This window comes from Hakea prostrata, unplaced genomic scaffold, assembly GCF_041222555.1.
Source record: "Hakea prostrata isolate BN-2017 unplaced genomic scaffold, UWA_Hpros_2 contig_126, whole genome shotgun sequence".
NCBI classification, from domain to species: domain Eukaryota; kingdom Viridiplantae; phylum Streptophyta; class Magnoliopsida; order Proteales; family Proteaceae; genus Hakea; species Hakea prostrata.
Genome location: NW_028291245.1, coordinates 52,563 through 71,675, shown reverse-complemented (window position 1 = coordinate 71,675; position 19,113 = coordinate 52,563). Strand labels below are relative to the sequence as shown.

General features: G+C 36.8%; 2 protein-coding genes and 1 non-coding gene across 3 annotated transcripts; 1 reads left to right on the top strand and 2 right to left on the bottom strand.

Moving 5' to 3' along the window:
• Positions 1–1,649: 1,649 nt before the first annotated feature.
• On the bottom strand, positions 1,650–4,991 carry LOC148998817 (uncharacterized). Its single transcript, XM_089141698.1, has 9 exons — positions 4,817–4,991; positions 4,524–4,724; positions 4,236–4,401; positions 3,955–4,025; positions 3,729–3,774; positions 3,581–3,636; positions 3,366–3,481; positions 2,679–2,784; positions 1,650–2,025 (listed from the first exon to the last, which is right to left on the bottom strand). Exons 1-9 carry the CDS (start codon positions 4,929–4,931, stop codon positions 1,931–1,933), a joined length of 972 nt encoding a protein of 323 aa, XP_088997824.1. The 5' UTR covers positions 4,932–4,991; the 3' UTR covers positions 1,650–1,930.
• Positions 4,992–5,102: 111 nt separating this feature from the next.
• Positions 5,103–5,175, top strand: TRNAR-CCU (transfer RNA arginine (anticodon CCU)). The gene has a single exon. It is a non-coding gene; the product is annotated as a tRNA-Arg (tRNA).
• A 978-nt stretch (positions 5,176–6,153) lies between these two features.
• On the bottom strand, positions 6,154–18,485 carry LOC148998815 (putative glutamate carboxypeptidase AMP1). The gene is made up of 10 exons (XM_089141699.1): positions 17,099–18,485; positions 13,531–13,773; positions 12,308–12,460; positions 11,290–11,358; positions 9,616–9,703; positions 9,310–9,393; positions 9,075–9,163; positions 7,989–8,102; positions 7,758–7,892; positions 6,154–6,689 (listed from the first exon to the last, which is right to left on the bottom strand). Exons 1-10 carry the CDS (start codon positions 18,053–18,055, stop codon positions 6,507–6,509), a joined length of 2,115 nt encoding a protein of 704 aa, XP_088997825.1. The 5' UTR covers positions 18,056–18,485; the 3' UTR covers positions 6,154–6,506.
• Between the last annotated feature and the right edge of the window lie 628 nt (positions 18,486–19,113).

Genomic DNA, 19,113 nt, shown 5'->3' with positions numbered 1-19,113 from the left:
TTCAAAGGTAGACGGGAGAAGAAAAAGAATTATGAACAGAATCGGAACAACTCCTTAAGGAGGAGATTCCTGCAGGAGAAACGACTGAAAACGAAAATATTTCAAGAGAAGGTGATTCCAACTGAAAATGGAGAAGAATCCTGCCGGAGAAACGATTGAAAAAATGAAAAGATTTCGATGGGAACCCTAACTAAATTGGAAGACAAGTTGATCTCAAAAGAGAGTTGGAGACGAGTATGAGAGAGGGTTTTGGGATCGGATAAACGAGGGACTTGTGTTTTGTAAATTAAAAAAGTTTAATCCTCTAAAATGTAAAAATGAAAATTCATATTTACAGATAAACCTCAGCATTTGCATCTCAACCACACAATCAAACTTTCATGATGCGGCAAGGTCTGGACCGTCAGTAGTAGTTGTTGCTGCCACAAATAAAAATCCCATATCACATTCCTTTTTAAATTTTATTTAAAATATGAATAACTGTTTATTTTGTAAAATGATGTGAAATTAGTGATTGAATTAATTAGAATCTAATAGATATTTCAATTTTTCTGAGAAAAAAAGAATTAATTAGGATATACTGTAGATATAACATACACGACTTACCAAAAAAATATAATAATAACAAACATAATATATGAAAACATTGGATATCGAAACAACTTGTTAAAAAAATTTAATACCCTAAATCTGGAGGGTAAGTTTTGGCTCTAATAATCTGAATCTACCATAATTCAACCTAAGCTACAAACTTAGAATAGGTTCAGGTTCAAAATTCTGGCCTTGAGAAAATAAATCAAGGGTAGGCCCAGATGTATTAATTAAGGTTTAGTGTTATGATTTTAAAATAACACAAAGTCAACTTAGAAGATGAATGAATAGATTGAGGGATTCAGCTTGTAATAAGAAATCAATGGAAAATTAACAAAATTAAAACAATAAAATAACAAAAGAAAAAGAGTAAAATGCTTTCTTTGGAAACCCTAATATTTTTACAATTCTTTCTTTTGGTAATTAAATAGTATTACAAGGGATGATGAAAAGCCAATTCGTATTCCTATCATGGTGGATCAATGAATAAAAAAATTTATTATAAATTTAATGAAAAGAAAAGGAAAATTACTTGATTAGCTAGTTTTAAGTTTTTATTTATAAAAGTAACCACTCAAAGTTACACTTAAGAAAACTAGCTAAAACTGAGTTTAGCTTTACAAAACTAACCAAAATAGTGATTTTTCATCTATTTGGATATTTTTACCTTTAAAATTAATTATACCAATATGGGAGTAAAAATGTCCAAAAGGAATGAAAAATTAATGATTTTTCCTTTTGAACAAAATATTGATTTTCCCTTTTAATGTAATTAGTTTTAGGGGTTAAAAATGTCAAAGGAATAAAGAATTACTATTTTGGTTAGTTTTGAAAATCTAAACTTAGTTTTAGCTAGTTTTGTTGTGAAAAATTGAGTGATTATTTTTGTAAAAGAAAACATAAAAGTGACTAATCATGTAATTTTCCCAAAGAAAAGCTCAGGATTTGAGGACAAAAGAACATTAAAAATAATGCATCTTAATAAAACATGCAATGAACTGAATCTTGTTAAATTAGATTTAAAGCATTCTATATTAAGTTGATAAGAAAAAAGTATTAATATCAATATCATATGGTTAAGTTATTTTAAGAGATATATCACCTCGTCTGCTTAATTGACATTTTTAAACAGGTATTATGAGAGAGATTTCGGTAACAGGAAATATGGGATTCTTCAACCAAACCATTAACAGATTGAATTCTTTGAAGCGATAGTATATGACAAGAGATTTGTAACACAACTACCTTTTAAGGGTAGGGTAAATGTACTTGAATTAACTACAGTTTTATTACAATCAAGAAAATTGGACCATTATTACAGATGTTCCTCCTGTACCAACTACAATACACGATACACAATTGAACCATCTACAGGCTCAACAGCTATGCAATTCATCTTTAAGAGCATCAGCAAATATGATCTCCCTTTGGGCCCTGCAACAACACTACATCAGCAGCAGCACTTCAAGGCTACAGGATATATTTCTCATTGCTGATCACAAAGATTTCAATAGGTTTCGTATGCACGCAAGCTTGGAAATGTTAGTCTAGCTCAATATGACTGGACTCCCAGTCAAATGTGATCTGTTCCACATTGCCCCTTTAGGAAAGTACAAACAAGCAGTCTTAAGGGCTTAGCATTCTTAACAGTATCATGGATACATTAAGTAAGGTTTTAGTTGTGGTGCTTATGTTGGGATTGATTGATGACAGAATGGATTCAGAAAGTCATATGTATGGTCTTAGGGTGCCTCAGGAATACAATTCCGACCTGCCCAGTTTCAGGTTTCTTCTCACTTATGATGGAATCTTTGTTCAATCTGACAACTAATATTGTTCACTGGTAGCCTGACCAATATATGTAGGATCTATGTTCAAGTGCCTGTGCCACATGCCCATGCATACAGTGCCCGCAAATGAATGTTGTGCCATGTCAAAATGCTGATACTATCACTGATCAGATCCCTTGGTAAGTAAAATTGCATATGTTTGTTACATATTGGTTCGATTTCTGAAAGAAATACCAGTCTAGAGGGCAATATAGTTAAATGGTGATGCTGAAAGAAACAAATGCAGGAGAAACCTACCAAACTCCAAAGATGTAAGCATGTCTTGGGAAAACAGGTTGCCTTCCTTGGAATTCTCCTGTTTAATCAGGGCTGAGTTCATTTTCTCAACAGCTGCTTGCAGATCCTACAAAAATTCAATTATTTAAAAGCTTGGAACAGATCCAGAACATAAGGCCCAAAGATTACAACACAAATACACATTTCATCATGGAAATGACCAGCAGTTGCATCTGAATCACTCCAAACTAAGGAACCCTTTTCGATTAAAGTAGAATCTATACAAGATGAGACCGACTATGGCATCCCAGCAGTAATATATCAACAAGAAAAATTTTCAGCCATCAAACCGAAGTTCTGGAATAAATGGAAATCTGAAATTTCATCCTTAAACCAATTATAAGCTTTCAAAAATTATAAATTTAGTTCTAGAATCTAAACAAATTCAATATCTAATCCTTTTTAAACCATGCACCTAACCAACAGAATTTGGAGTTCTCTGATGCTAGAGAATCTGAAAGGAGTAAATTCTGATCTAAGAGCTAGTGGCCTAAGACCTTCCATGAATGTTCCAGTAATGCCAAATGTTCAGAACTGAAGTTCACTCCGTCAACATTCTGTACTCTGTAATTTGTGAGTCTTTCTAATATGTGATTTCATTTCCAGGTAACAAGAGTCAGAACAAACAATGGACAACATTATCCGTACCTCCCATGATGTTAGACTTTTAATATAGGAAGGAAGATTCTCATAGGCATCCTTTGATATATTTATTGGAGTACTAGTAGCACTGCCCAGCGATTTCATGTTATCTCCCTCATTCCCTGCAGTTAAATTTCAATAAAAGACAGTATCAGATTATTGGAACCAGCATTGGATCTGAAGCTGAAAAATTAAGACTGTCAAACTAACTGCATTTCTACCTGACATGTTTTTGGGATACAACCCCTTGATTTCATGTGTTCCATCACATAGCTTACTACAAAAGATGAATGAGCAATGCATCTGAATCAATGGTGGGCTAAAAAATCATTATCATCCCTTAGGAAGAACTTTTTGAAACTCACATACATTGGATTTCTCATAGACATCTCATGGGGGCGATTCTCACCATTATCTGCAAGAACAGGGAACGAAATATGAAGTAAGCATGAGAAGTGAAATTTAACCAAAAGAAGGATGTGCAATTGTATCTAATACATGGCTCAAGTTGTTATTATCTAAGTGCAACCCTAACACCAATGCATCGGTGTATGACAAGCCTCCAAGAGAGATGCTTCTGATAATGTTTACAAACCTTCAGATGCAAGAGTTGCCAGACAGACATCGGAAAGGCCAAGTTTTTGTAAGCTTAAGGACTCCTCAAATCTTGCAAATGTCAAGAAAGACATAAGGTCAATTTGTTTTGTGAAATAAAATAATGATGTGAGATCATCAGTGTTGGTAAAATTTAACTAAACATGTCTTGAGATATTTAAAATTTGAGAAAATGAGTGGGTTGGCCTTCATCCCTATGTGATAATTATGGATCATATTAAGCACAATGAAAAGTGAAAAAGATTAGCAGAAAAAGGATACAGAGGGTCCTCATCAAGCCTCTTCATAATTGAGCCCGCAACAGAAAATTGCCCACAAGAGACAGAAGATCGTTCCAATCCATCCTGCAACTTGTTCAATTTAGAGTCTAATGCGGTAGGTGTCTCTGAATCTTCTTCACCTTCTTCATCATCGTAAACCTCGACGGCTACAAATAATTGGAGGTTTTTTAGGGATGGAATTCAGTAATTTAACTAGAATTTAAGAACTGATCTAGTTCTTTCTATTTTCGGAAGGGAAAAAAACAAGAAGTTTGGAAAGAGAAGTTACCAGGTACATATCCAAAGGACTTAAGACGATCCTCGAGTTGAGTGAGATCGTTCTGATTTTTCTTGAACACTTCATTGCAGTGACCTAAGAGTTCTTCGAACGAGACGGTGCCAAACGCCATTGAATCAAGCAAGTTGAGATCATTGCTAGCAGTGGAAACTCGACGGTTAAGGGATTGTATGAAGGTGGATGATGCAGAATCTGAAATCAAAATAACGTGTTGCAGTATCCAATAATTAGTCCTTAGAAAAGGAAAGGAAAGGAAAGGAAATGGATTCAAAATTGAATATTACCCAAAGGAATGGGTCGCCTTTCGACGGATTCCTTGAGAGCATCGCAATTAGTTTGAAGGTGTTTGCAGAAGGAGGATAGGGCCTTGCAGAAGACCAAGACAGAATCCTCCGCCATTACTTACTGATTCAAGTTTCTCCCCAATTTCTTGGCATTCGTTCTCCTTCCTTTGATCGATTTGGATTTTGGGTTTTCGTTTTGAAGGGTCGTGGGCGGGAATAGAAAGTGGAGCTGAGTGAATAAAATATTTATATTTTATCTAATTCTTAAGCTGCTAACGTATACCTAGCGCCTGTAGCTCAGTGGATAGAGCGTCTGTTTCCTAAGCAGAAAGTCGTAGGTTCGACCCCTACCTGGCGCGAGTTTTTTTTTCGACCTCCCACTCCTTTTTTATTTTTTATTATTAATTTTTTTTTTTATCAGTTTACACCCCTTTGTAATAGAGATGTCATAATAATTTGTTGTATCAAATAATTACTCTTAAGAGTTCAAATCTTAGTCTAGCATTATGTTGAATTTGAATAATTATTTAATCAAAAAACATTCGCATTTCGTTTAGGGGTATCCTAATCCGTCCGATTATTAATAGGATGCGGATATGGTATACCCATTTCTTACCGATTATTATCCATCCAATAAAATTATCCAATTAAATTATTAATATATATTTATTTTCTTATTTTATAAATTTTTTACCTATAATATGGGACTATTTTCTAGATTTTCAATTAAAATAACTACCAAAGTTGTTAAATTCGTAAATTTCAAATCTAGCCCTCACAAATAAAATAGTAAAGAGGTACATCCATTTGTATTCATGCTCATTTGGAAGAATCAACATAAGAAAATAACTATCCGATTATCATCCAAATCATATTAAAGACATCCGAAAACCGATAAGATATTATCCGAATCCGTCCGAATATAACAGGATGCGGATATGGTATTATCACTATCCGATCCGAATCTAGTTCATTTACACCCCTACCACTAAGGCACCAATCACCCTGAATACTTCATAAGTAAAAGATAATCATTTAGTGCCACTAACCATGCATATTGGATTTATTTCCAAGGTTAAAAAACAGGGCCAGATAATGGTGCATTAAAGCAGGTCCATCTTAAGAGAACCTTTGGCAGGGTAGACTTTCAGTTTGGGGGTTCTCAAACCCAGGTAAAGATTATGTAGAGTTCGAATTTAGGGTTTAGGTTTCAGGGTAGGGTTGGACTTAGGAGACTAATCGAACCCAACCAACCTGAATCATTTGACGTCCCTATTTTGTATACAAGTATGAAAAAACATTGAAAAAACTCTTCAAACAACGATTTGGCAGGAAATTGGAGAATTCTCCATTGTTAAAGACTTAAAAGGTGGGAGATACAGGAGAATGAGAAGGCACTGTCAGCTTTATTTCATCTTCAATTGCAGATTGATTACATGAAATAACCAACAAATAAGAAATAAATTTAGCTGGTCACTTTCTGAGAATAGGCTCTCTATACTCATTTGGAGTTGATGGGTATGGCACTGGGTGGGGTGAAATTGAGAAATGAGAATCACAACTTCATTTGATTTTCATTTTCTATTTTCTTTTATCCCCATAAATTAGGGGATGGATCTTTCATGATCCATGATCCGTTTCACTTTCTAACAAGGGGAAAGCCAACAAATTTTGTCATGTATTACATGTTTCATATGAGTTCTCCTTTAAGAGCATTAGTAGCCCTTTGAATAGCTCTGGCAACCTTCCATATCTCATGTTGAATTATTGATTGACCTTGTTCCTTCGGCATTTTTGCAGCCTGAGCTATAGCATTTGCAACTCCAGGAAAGAAAACCAGCTTGCTTTCCTCATCGCTGAGAGGTCCATACACCTGAGAATTTAACATGAACATCATTCATGAACATGGAACAACCCCTTCATAGCAGCACAAATTTATAACAGGTATGAACTCCCATCAAATAAAAGATGAATCCAATCAAAAAGTTGAAAAGCTAAGTTGACTTGGTGAAGTGACCTCATGATTGAAACCCTATAAATGAAGCCAAAATTACCCACCCTTTTGGTAACTCAGTCCAAAGGATAACTTTTATGGATAAATTCTAAGAGCATAATCTTATATGCTTAGTCAGAACTTTAAATGGATCACCTGAAGTCCAACTAAAAATTTCCAATAAAGAAATTTACTCAATTAGCAAACCATTCAACCATATTTAGCAAGAGATACAGATTCAGCTTTGGACAAAGATTTATCTGAAATGGTGTTGTCAACGATAGAAGCCAAGTATACGCAACAGAGGCATAATCTTTGAATAAAAAAAGAATCAGGACAGAAAAATCAAGTTGATCAGACCTTTCTGGAAAAAACGAGACATCATCATAATGGGCTTCAATCAATGTAATCTTCAAGGCAGCAATAGATGATAATCAAAACAGGTACAAGTCACTCCATTAATGGGAGAATGAATGCTTACTTCACAGCATAAGTAGCAGAAGGTGGCTCCACACCACAAAGGGGAAGTGAGAAAAACAGGACAAAAGAACGAACTCACTTGACAATAAAAGCTCTAGTGCCATATAACAACATCAGGCTACTGTAATAAGGTCAGTGAGAACGAAGAAAAGAAGAGAGAGAAGCACAAGCTATCCATGAAGACACAGCCCGTGACAACATTATTTAATTCTTTACCTCAGATTCTGTCCTCCCCCCCCCCCCCCTCTCTCTCTCTCAAGGAAAAAAAGAAAACAGGAAAAAACAAAAGCAAACTACATCTGCACCCAAAATTCTCTAGTAACCAAATAAAACACAATGGTGAAAAGCCTTTTAAGGCAGAAACAGACAAATTTACACCTAGAAGTTAACAATTTTCAATTTTCATTTAACATCACCAAAATAAATAAATAAATTAGGAACAGCAAACAGGGTTAGGGTTCTCCATACCAAGTGCTTGAACCATGGGCGTCCTGGAAGACCCTCTGCATCCAGGAAGCCCCTTTCAGCAAGCATTAAACGGTCATTCAATGAATGCCTCTTCTGCTCCAACAACCCATCCATGTTCTCTTGCTTTCTCAATTTCTGCAGTTTATAGAAACCCACATCCATCACAATTAGTAGAATCCAGATAAGAAAGGAGCAGTTTTAAATGCTTTGCTGGGAAAGTTCACTTATTACCTTTGCTTCTTCTTCTACTTTTTCAGCAACAGCTGCAAGTCCTCGAATTGATGTACTTATCGCATGCAGAGATGCGCCATCATCTACCAATTTGCTCAAAGAATTTGCGTACTCCTGAAGCAGTTTCCATGACCAGTTAATACAATAACAAAGACAAGATGCAATCTAAGAACTAGCCAATTTTAGCTCACACAATTGAGTTGAACCATTTCATTTTGCTACAAATTATGTTTTACGCTTCACCATCCTCTCTCTACTGCTGTTCCTTCTTCACCTTTTACAAATTTTTTAATATTGTAATAGAGCTAGAAACTCTAGAGCATCAGAGAGAGAAAATGGAGTGGAAGGTTAAGAACTAGGGACTGGAACAATGATTGAACTTGTGAGACCCCTCTCCCCTGAATATGTATTTATAATGACTTCAAGTTAAAAAGACTGATTCTTAATTCTAATAGGGATCATACGAATAATGGTTAACTGACCAAAAATAAACTAATCTGAAAACAGAAATAAATAGAAGTAAAAATATGAAGTGGGGTTTTACTTTAATTCAATGCATCCTAGAGTGAAATGGAGTTGAAGCTGGTTTGGCCCTTCCGGGGGTTAAAAATGTGATACTCACGAAGTCCTACTCAGCAATGATAATGAAGTCAGTCTTAACTAAATTCTATTTAGCTCTGTTAAGCAGGCCAACAAAAACGAGGCAACTTATCCATAAGAGAATTTTTCTCAGCTAATCGAGCTAAAAAACATGCATAATTATTAAAAGACTTGAAGCTGAGTTGGACCTGAGTCCCTTGCCCACTAATGTTGCAGCGCTGCTGAATATTCGATCACATTTTATTTATTTTTTTATTTTTTTATCATAAAACGAATATTCGATCACATAGTACTACTAACATTGTACATTTTTTAATCATTAGTGCCTAACTAATTGATCATACTTTAATTAATCATAATGTAGCTGAAAATGGACAGATATAAAGCTGGAATTGGTAGGTTTCTATTTAACATAAACCACCAACAGTTTAAACTTCATGAGTAATTAATTTCAGACAAAATAAATTGAACAGGTATAGTTGAAACCTGCAACTGAGCAGCATACGAGATGTAGTTGAAAGGAAGGATTGGATCACCAGCCAGTTGAAGAGCCAAAAGGCCCCAAATCCCAGCAACTAATGCAGCATCAAGACAAAAGAAAGAGTAAGAAGAAGAGGGAGGATAACACTTGCATTAACATACATTTAACAGCTGAATTCATTGTCTATTAATAAACCAAATCAAGGGTTCAATATTAAATAGGGACATATAGAAAGCCCACCAGCCACATGACGGTGAAATAATGGGTCACCCTGTTGTGCCATCCAGTCATAGGAGTCAAAAGCAGTGTGATAGACTGGAAATACTGAACAAACAAATAAGTAATTAGATCACATAATAAGTAGAGGCCATTGAGATGCTCAGCATGAGCACATCAAAATTAAAACTGTAGATCCCAAATAATAATGATGAACAGTTGTCGTTGAGCTTGAATATCCTAGTAACTAAATTCTCAGTTCCAACCAGTGGGTGGCCTGTGAAAATTTCCAGTTGTCAATTTCAAGCTTTATAAGCATAAGGGATTTACCATTTCCATAGTACAAATCAGTGGAAGGAATCCCTGCATGATGCAGGAAGGGGGAAAAATCAGAATCAACTCCACCAAGCCTTTGCACCTACAATACAGTAAACAATACGAGAGAGGTCATTCATTTTCTCATCCTCATAAAAATGTAAAAGAGGTGTGATTTCATACATCAGACTAATAGAAATAGCGACATATTCATCCGGTTAAAACTGAAAACATCAATGCTTAAAAGTTCAAGAGAGACCAGGTCAATAAACTAGTACTAAAATGAAAATGCCATAGACCATAATGCTCAGGCCATCACTGCAATAGGTATAGAAAGACAAATAATTGCAGTCCATTTTTTTCTTTTCCAGGTAACAACAGCATCTCTTACTAGGCTACTACTACGTGAAGATTAACGCATTGGATTGTTGTAATGATTCAATTTAATGGACCATTATATGTGATCAAAACATGGAAGGGGATCTGGGGTTTTATCACGACCCCTACATTTGTTCCATGAATTAAACAGTTAAATCTCAATATAGGCAGTTTTGGCTATACGATCTAGATTTTAGAATCAAGTTACAGTTCATTTCAGCAAAATGTAAAATGAAATATTTCAATTTTAGTCTTTGCAAAACAAAATATACATTTTGACTAGCCTTCATGGATCATAAAATATATAGCAGAATAACCGATAATAACCAGTAGGTATCTTCAAAAATGATGGCAATCCAGGCCAGCAGGTACTGGCAGAGGGTATCATTTTAGTGGCTTTCTCAGGTTTGACATCGTGACTTTAGTGGACGTCCCAAGCTAAAAGGAATTTTCCATGGTTATCTTCGGTTGAAATCAAGACGTGGTGGACAATTGCAGCATCTTCCCCTCAGAGGGGCAGATCCTTGTGTATGGTGGAACATCACCCATTCCCCCCCCCCCCCCTGCGTATTTTATGGAAGTTGACATCAGACAAGCTGATCAGCTACTTAAGCAAGGGAATAATAGGGATTTAATGTCCTAGAGGCAATATTTAATGTCTTTTTGTAGCTGGCCTATTTGTTGTTGTATCATATGCTATGGCAGTAATTGTTCTGTTTCTGAAAAAAAAATAGCCGGTTCTGAAAAAAAAGAACCTAGCAAATGGCTGTAACCACGATACTTTAGGCCATCACATGGACTACAGGTATGCTTAATTAGGCTATAATTCGTGTGGAAAAGTGCAAACATGTTTAGAGTTGCCTACTTTCTATTAGAGTCCTATTTTCTGTTCCTCTGCAAGTACTCCAATTGAACTAGTAGTCAAACAGTAGTTTCTGTTACGTTCCTAAAGCAGCAGATATATGAATCTGTGTTACAAGGTAGAACTGACAATATATGCCTGTGTATTAGAAGAATAGAACTTGGTAGAAAATGTCCACAGTTTATAGTGCTTTCAGATTTCCTGCAGTATTTTCAGCCGAACTTCCTGATTTCTCTATATAACTTGGCTTGCTGATATACCATGCATATGCAATAGTTTAGAATCAAAACCCAATGACTCAAAGAGTTGGTGTAACCACTTTATCCATGTGTAAGTACAGGGCTGGATCCAAGCTCCAATTTCTAATGCAGTTAGTACCATCTCCAGGGTGCAAAATAGGAGAATAAAGTTCATCTCAGGAAAGTCAAAAGGATTTCAGTGAGACTTACATGAATTCCTTCTTTTGAAGCAGCCCAAGTCTGATATACCGACATCCCCTCAGAATCAGGATCTTTGACCTAATCACAAATTCATGATTTCCACCAAATCATAAATATAACAAAATATCTAGAAAAAGTATTGTAATTCTGCTGCTATTTTTTTCTGAAAGAGACAAAGATATTGGAGTGGAAAATTGCTTGCAAGGACATCAATAAATGCCGTCAAATTTCTTCCAAGAAGAAAATGGCTCTTGAGATGATAGACTGCAATTCATATCACATTTATTGCAACAGATTCATTCACTAAGAAATACTACAGTGCATTTTTCAGTACCAATTTCATCTTCATTTGATACACAAAATGGTGGTTACCCTTAAATGGGTCTGTTTTGGGTCATTCAATAGAAACACCCCCCCCCCCCCCGCCCTCTCCTCTGCCCCTTTTTCCCTCCTCTGGGCTAATTATCTTAATATACTTTTTCAATCTAGAATGCCCAGATAATGCACTAGCTAACTATTCCTGCAAGTTTCATTTATGAAGCCTATGGGGTAACAACTAAACAACCATTGGTCAATGGTTTGACATCACAAAGTTCATGTAATCCAAAGAAAGTATTCCTCAGTGTCGCAGTGATACCAGAGGGGTCTATCCCTTTGACCACCACAGCAGTATACAAGACAAAACAAGAACACAAGCATTGTTGAACCATCAAATGTTAAACCTAACAACAACAACAACCAAAGCATCACCCCATCTAAACACCCCCCCCCCCCCAAAAAAAAAAAAAAAGAAAAGGGAAAAGATAAGGAAAGGTGGGCGCTAGGGCTTCCTACCCTAATGAAGCAGACCGAAACATCACTTTCTAAAACCAAAAATGAAGCGAAAATTAGTTGAAGCTCCCTCCCATGGTTTCTCTATTTTCTTTGTTCTGCATTGAACCCTTGAACTTCCAGTAATGCTATTTCAAATAACTGACTGCAGATTCATGGAAATATAAAAGCGCTCATATTGTGATATGCATATTACCTTCTTTGTAACAGCCATAAGGAGATTGTCCAGCTGGGGAGTTGACCCTGCAAAGAATCCTGGTCCTTGTACTGCACAATCAACATTAAGGTAAGCTACAGCTTTAGAGCCCAGATTCAGAAGGTTTTGCTCAACCCATTCTGTAGATCCAACCTGAAATCACGAATGTCAGCAGTTTAATACTATCCAGCTTTTGGTCATTAAGAGGTAACAACATAAGAAATCCACCACACAACCCGGGAAGGTTCATTTAAGAAGCTGCAAACCATGTCTATGGAGGTACTAATTACTGAGTTTTCCTTCCATGATTATGTTCCACAGACAGCAAATACCTTTTAAATTTTACTTTTCTTTTCCTTTTGGCCTCCATTTTTCTTTCTTAACTAGTTTTGTGGTAGAGTAGTAGACCCTGCCTTTCGGTACTTCTTTTCTTCCTCTACTAAATTTTGTTATTCATCAACAAAAATCTAATTATAGCGAAGTGTTGGATCCCAGAGTCGGCATCAAGTTTATCCAAACAATCCAGAATGAACTCATAAATATTTGAAATCATTAAAATTTCAACAAAATACTGTGAGCTTCGATAAAAACTTGACTTGGTGTTGATTTTCCTTTTGGAAAGAATATTAAAAAAAAAGACACTCTGCCAGAGATGGAAAAGATTATCAAAATCTTAGAAATTCCACCAGATCAGAAACATAGGCACAAAAATATTTTGAGGAAGGAACAGGACGAAACTGTGACATCTTTCATTTTGAACTAATAATAACAAGGTTCATGGCAACAAGACATCTTTCATTTTGAGGAAGGAACAGGACGAAACTGTGACGTCTTTCATTTTGAACTAATAAGAACAAGGTTCATGGCAACAAGACATTGTCATAGAGCCCATGTACACAAGCTTTTTTATTAAAAAGAACATATTACCGTATGCACGATTTTTAAAAACATGATGGCAAAAGATCATCCAGTAATTTGCCTATTTCATTGAGTAGCAATTAAGAACAGTAGAAAAATAGAAATTCAACAGCCCTAGCAGTTTTCCCTTTCAACTACCCATTATGAAAGATATTGTCCATTGTGCTTGGATTAAGATTCTGTACCCACAAGAACATGCATGTAAATATGGTTTTCTTCTTCCTTTTTGTTTTCTTTTTTTCCCCCTTCTCCGTTTGTTGGCTGGCCATGGGCAGGGGGATGGGTGGGGACTCAGTATTACCTACCATTCCAAATTCTTCAGCATCCCAACTGCATAGAACTAAGGTCCTCCTTGGTATCCACCCTGAGTGCATCAGATGGGCATATCGCCTGGCAATATCAAGCAGAGTTGCAGTTCCACTGTTGGGGTCCACAGCACCATATGTCCATGCGTCCCTGTGGTTTCCTAGAAGCACATAGTGATCAGGCTCTTCCCGCCCCTTTATGACTGCAAAGATATTGTAGATTTTGACCATCTTTTTCTCCTCCTGGAAAATGAAAAGAGGATAACAATATTCTTAAGAAAGCAAGATAAGGAGAAAAAAGTTGAGACATATTGGGGTATCATGCTCGTGTATCAGGATCTTCTCTCATGAACAACACTATGTTGCAAACTGGGGGCTGGGGAGGGAGAAAGAGAGTCAAACTGCCCAGCATATCTTCATCCAGAACAGTAATATAGTACTAGTACTAAAACAAACCATAAAATGAGGCATTGCTGAAACCTGAATCATTTATACTGCCTCTCAATCTAAAGTTTGATGTAGTAAGTTGTGATGTGATACATAATGATGCCATTTCATGACAGATGTATAAACATAAAATTCGAACAGTCAATGGATTCTAGTTCGTACCAAATGTATACATGCCAATTCCTAAGGCAGCAACCTCTTATCCAACACAATGCCTAGAAACATGTAATAGAAAAGCCGAGTTCAAGGATCCTTGTTTTTGGGGTGACTTAGTTGATGATTCCATGTTTCTGGTTCAACATATCCAATTCACCCATGGATGATAGACCCAATGCTTCCTGACAATGTAAGATTCTGAGAATCCAATAGTACAGGAAGCCACTGCTTGCTAGATTAAATGCTGCGGTTGATTGCAAAGTAAATAAAAAAAGAAGGGGGAAGGATTAACAACTCAAGGAAAACTCATAATTTTCTCCTATTTGATGCAGCATAGAGGATCAAGTTGCAAAGGTTGTAGAGATAGTAATTTTAGGTCGGGGGCACAGAAGTCATATAGAAAGTTGCAAAGGTTGACCAGAAAGCAATTCACGCTGTTGCTCAGGGACTGTTCAAAATATCAAAAGCATCATCCACAATGAGCTGGCATCAAATCTTTATGCTCACCAGTTTAAATTGGATAAGGTTCATCACTGTTCTAGGCATAAAAGGGTTTAGACTTTAGAGCATCATATCTGTAGCTTAAAGTAGAATCTAAACATTTGAGGAACAAGTTTTTCTTATTCTTTTTTTTTTTTTGGGTGAATAAATAATTATATTAAAAACAACCAAAAGGAAATACAAAGAGAACAGGGGAGGCGAAAGCCAACCAAGAGGAGGGCTCAATAGGGGAAGCAAGTCTCCAGGAACTAATAATTAACTTATTCCTTGGAGAGTCAGGCACAGGTGGTTGGGGAAAAGAGAGCAATCTAGAAGAAACATCAAAATGGATGGCATTCCAAATCTCATCTCGGGATCGGGATTTGGAAGTCCATCTCCTCTAGAAGCTTTTCTTATTCTTTGTCCACTTCAAACTTCAGAAATACCTTTGTTGAATGTTCATACCCTTTTCTAGGCACAAGTACAAAACTAACAACAAATTGTGAATTTACTTAAAAAATGGAAACATAAACATAAAAACACTCATGTGGATACGTCTGAGTGTCAATGTCACATTTTTTAGCGTGTGCAACATCTCACATCCAAATGACACCAACTCATGTATATGTGTTTCTGTTACACAGGAAAGTACAATCCCGGTGGCAATGAAGATAGATCAGAGAAGCTTAAATGTATCTTACACCCTAATGCAAAACCCAACCTCCCATGGGAGATTGATAGGTTCCAGGAGAGGTAAGGGGATGGGCTATCTCAGCCCTGGGTCTCTCACACGCAGCTATCTCAGATGTTGAACATGGACTTTACTCCATAACTGAGGCTACTAGGCCACAGATTAATTTTTTCCTAAGTCTCCTTTTCTGTTACAATAAAAGGCCTATTTATGGCTTGGATAAAGCTTGACCAGAAATTGAAAGTCTAAAAAGCAGAAACTTAAGAAATAAAAACCAATAAATAAAAGCTAAGCTACTAAAATAGGAACTTCCTACAAACATCAAAACAGAAACTCTTTAGTAACAAACTAAAATTACAAACTAGCTAATCTTCTATTAATAAATATAGAAATTAAAGTAAAGCCAGCTGTTTATAAATTACTCCAATATCCAGCAGCAAATCTTCAAACCAGCTGTCCATAAATGCTCTCAAATCCCATTCATGCGAACAGTATTACCACAAAATACAATGAAGTACTCACAATGCATATTACCTAGATACCCAACCCGCGTAAAATGAATAATACATATGTCATAGATACGTTACTATCCAAGTCTTCCACATCTCAACTCCCAAGTCCAACAATACAACACTATGAACATGTTCCTGCCTACCAACTAGGTACAGATTCTCAAACTATTCAAGATTTTATTGAGATTTTGTCAAGATATCATTGATATTGATGATGTATTTGAAACTTTGGTCAGAATTATTCCAAACAGAGCAATATTTTGGTCATAAAAACAGGGTGGACTGTCAGAGAAAATGTTACATTTAAGGGGAGAAGAACAACCACACCACCAGAATGCTGCACCAATGGGGATGCAAGATGGGGCATTTTACAAGAAGTTTTCCCAACAATTTCCCTTAATATTAAGAAAATAATCAATTCGGCAATACTCAAATACTAAATATTGAATTTCCCTGCATCAGATACTAAAATTTGAAGTCCAGAAAAATACTCAAATACTCAATATTTATTTTGTTAAGATGTCATCAAGATTCCTGATGTATCCGAAATTTGGTCAAAATTATTCCAAACTGAGCAACATTTTGCTCATAAATATAGGCTGAGTTGTCAGAGAAAATGTTATATTCAAGGGAAGGACAACCAAACCACCTGAATGCTGCACTGGGGATGCGGAACGGAGCACTGTACTAGAAGTTTGCCCAACATTTTCCCTTAATATTAAGAAAATAATCAATTCAGCAACATAAATATTGAATTTTCCCTGTATCAAATACCAAAAGTTTAAGTTCAGAAAAATTATCAAATACTTAAATATTTTCTTTGTGGGTTGGTAGAAGAAAACACGTTTTCTTTCCCCTCTATACGGTTTGACTGATCAAGTAACAGGCATCAAAACATACAGTATCAAATGTTTAAAGGCAATGCATAAATGTATAACTTCTCATTCATCACTGTTTGAACAAATGTAGAAATTAAATTACCAATTACCAATAAATATAAAAGCATCAACTCCCCGCCCCAGCACAAGTTCACAGGTTGAGGGGGGCATAAGAAAATCAGCCTATGATGCTGACCCATGGGCAGTCCGGTAGCAGTTCCTCTGCTGCACAACGGTGAGGGCCACAGCCCAGAGAGGGTGGGTGCTACTAACGTGCGCTAGTATGACCAGTAGGTGGTGATTATAGAATAATTTGGCATTCTGGATAGAATTCAACCAGCATATGCATCCATGTAAGAAATAACAACTGAAAAGGAACATTGAAGGAGACCAGACCAACCAACCTGGTAGGTGAAGTTGAGAAACATAGCACCGGGACCAACCCGGCCGACCTTGAATTGCGAGAAATCCTTTCTCCACTCATCGGGAAAACTTGGTCCTTCCAGAGACCTCAAAATCGTTTCTGCGTTTTCTGGAGAGATGGGCATCGAAGGAATCCTCGGAAACCTCTCTGCCACCTCTCTCTCTTCCAACCCAAGCTTCTCACCACCATGAATACTCGCCCAACCAGGTGTCAGAGGATCTCCTAACTCAGTCATCACGGTTCCTCTTTCAACCCCACCTGGAAAAACCCCTTCGGTGTACAGTAACATCGCCACTGCACCTTTCTCCGCTGCCTTCTTAATCACTTTTCCTCTGGGCATCTGTCCACGCCTCGCAATCACAACGCAACCGCTAACGTTCACTCCCAGCGCCGCCACCGCAGCATAATCCTCATCTCTGCCGTAGTTCACGAACACAGCCTTGGCAAAGGCCGATCCAGATGGCGAATAGGCATGGTAAGGCATCACAACGCGACCAGCCTGACCAGGCTCCATCAATTGAATATCATTTGATGAGCCGTTCGCGTAATGCATTGAGAGTGAGGCGTGAACAGGGTATGTAACCAGTGCTTCAAACTCTGCTGTGTGGGTCTGAAGACCAAAATCCTTGAAATGGGTTTTGACATAGTGCATCGTTCGAAGAGATGCTTCAGTGCCAGCGACGTGGGGGATAAGGGTGAGTTCCCGTAGGTAGGATGAGATTGTGTAGTTGTTGGAGGAATGAAGAAAACTATTATTCGGTACAGTTCGACGGGGTTCCTTTGAGTACGAATGGTTCAATGCGTAGAGCCCAACAAAGCATAGCAACAAGGCAAGAAGAATACTCCATGAACGCGAAGAAAGCATACTTGCGAAAATGGAAGTGGGTTTGTAAGTATTCACAGACATCTGATCGAGTAATTTCTTCTCCTCCCACATAAGTATTTTTATATATATAATCCAGAAAAGAAGAATAAACAAGGAAGGATTTGAGGTGGGTTCTGCTAAAACTGGAAGAAAGATAGCGTTTTCCCGTGAATACTGAAAGCTAGACTGGGACTCTTAACACAGGAGAGAGAGGAGAGTCAGGTTTCTAAGCTATGTAAAGCTACCGCGTTGCGCTTCGTTTCTGGGCAAAAACTGTCAGTTACAAGGCTTACATGCCTGTCCTGATGCTTGGTTTCCGGGCAGAAAAAGTGTCAGTTACAAGCCTTACATGCCATTAGACACATGCTCTCTCTCTTTCTTCAATTTTGGCTATTGGTTTTGGTTCTGTGGATCCTCAAATCGAAGTAGACAGCTTTCTGCACTTCTTCTTTTTTCCAGGCCCTATATTATATTACTCATTACTCTCAGTGAGTTGGGTGAGTTCCACTCTGTCTTGTGGAGATAGAGACTAATTCCGATGAGAGCATATTAATGGATATTGTTTTATTCCTATGCAATAAATCTATAGAATTATTTAACTCTCCAAAAGTGTATTACTAAAAAGTTTTTTTTTTTTTTTGGGTAAAGCTAAAAAAAATTGTTTAGGTAGATAGAAATAGTGGACTCTAGGTGGATCACTATCCACTACCTAGATTCTCTACTTTTAAAGGGAATGATCTTTCATTTGCTTAACTTGAAATTTGAAAAACACAAATTGGAGAAAAGAGTTGAAGAAATGGAGAAGGCTTGGTCACAAGTTTAATTTATGTAATAATTTTCTTTTGGGTACTTTTTAATTGGATCTCTGAGATTTGGTAAAAGTCACAATCAATTAAAAGGAAATTACATCTTGCATTTCGCTTCCTTATGATATTAAAGTAAGAAAGAGATGCCCTGCATTTAAGGATGTGGTGCGTATACGTCTGACCCTTAGATGAATGTCACGTGTATGCAATGATTGTGATTAAAGAAAAACACGTGGTGTCATTTAACAGTCGAACAAACTTAACACAGTGTGACATACCACACTGTTGAAGACAACAGACCTGAATCCTTCCGAATATGATTGA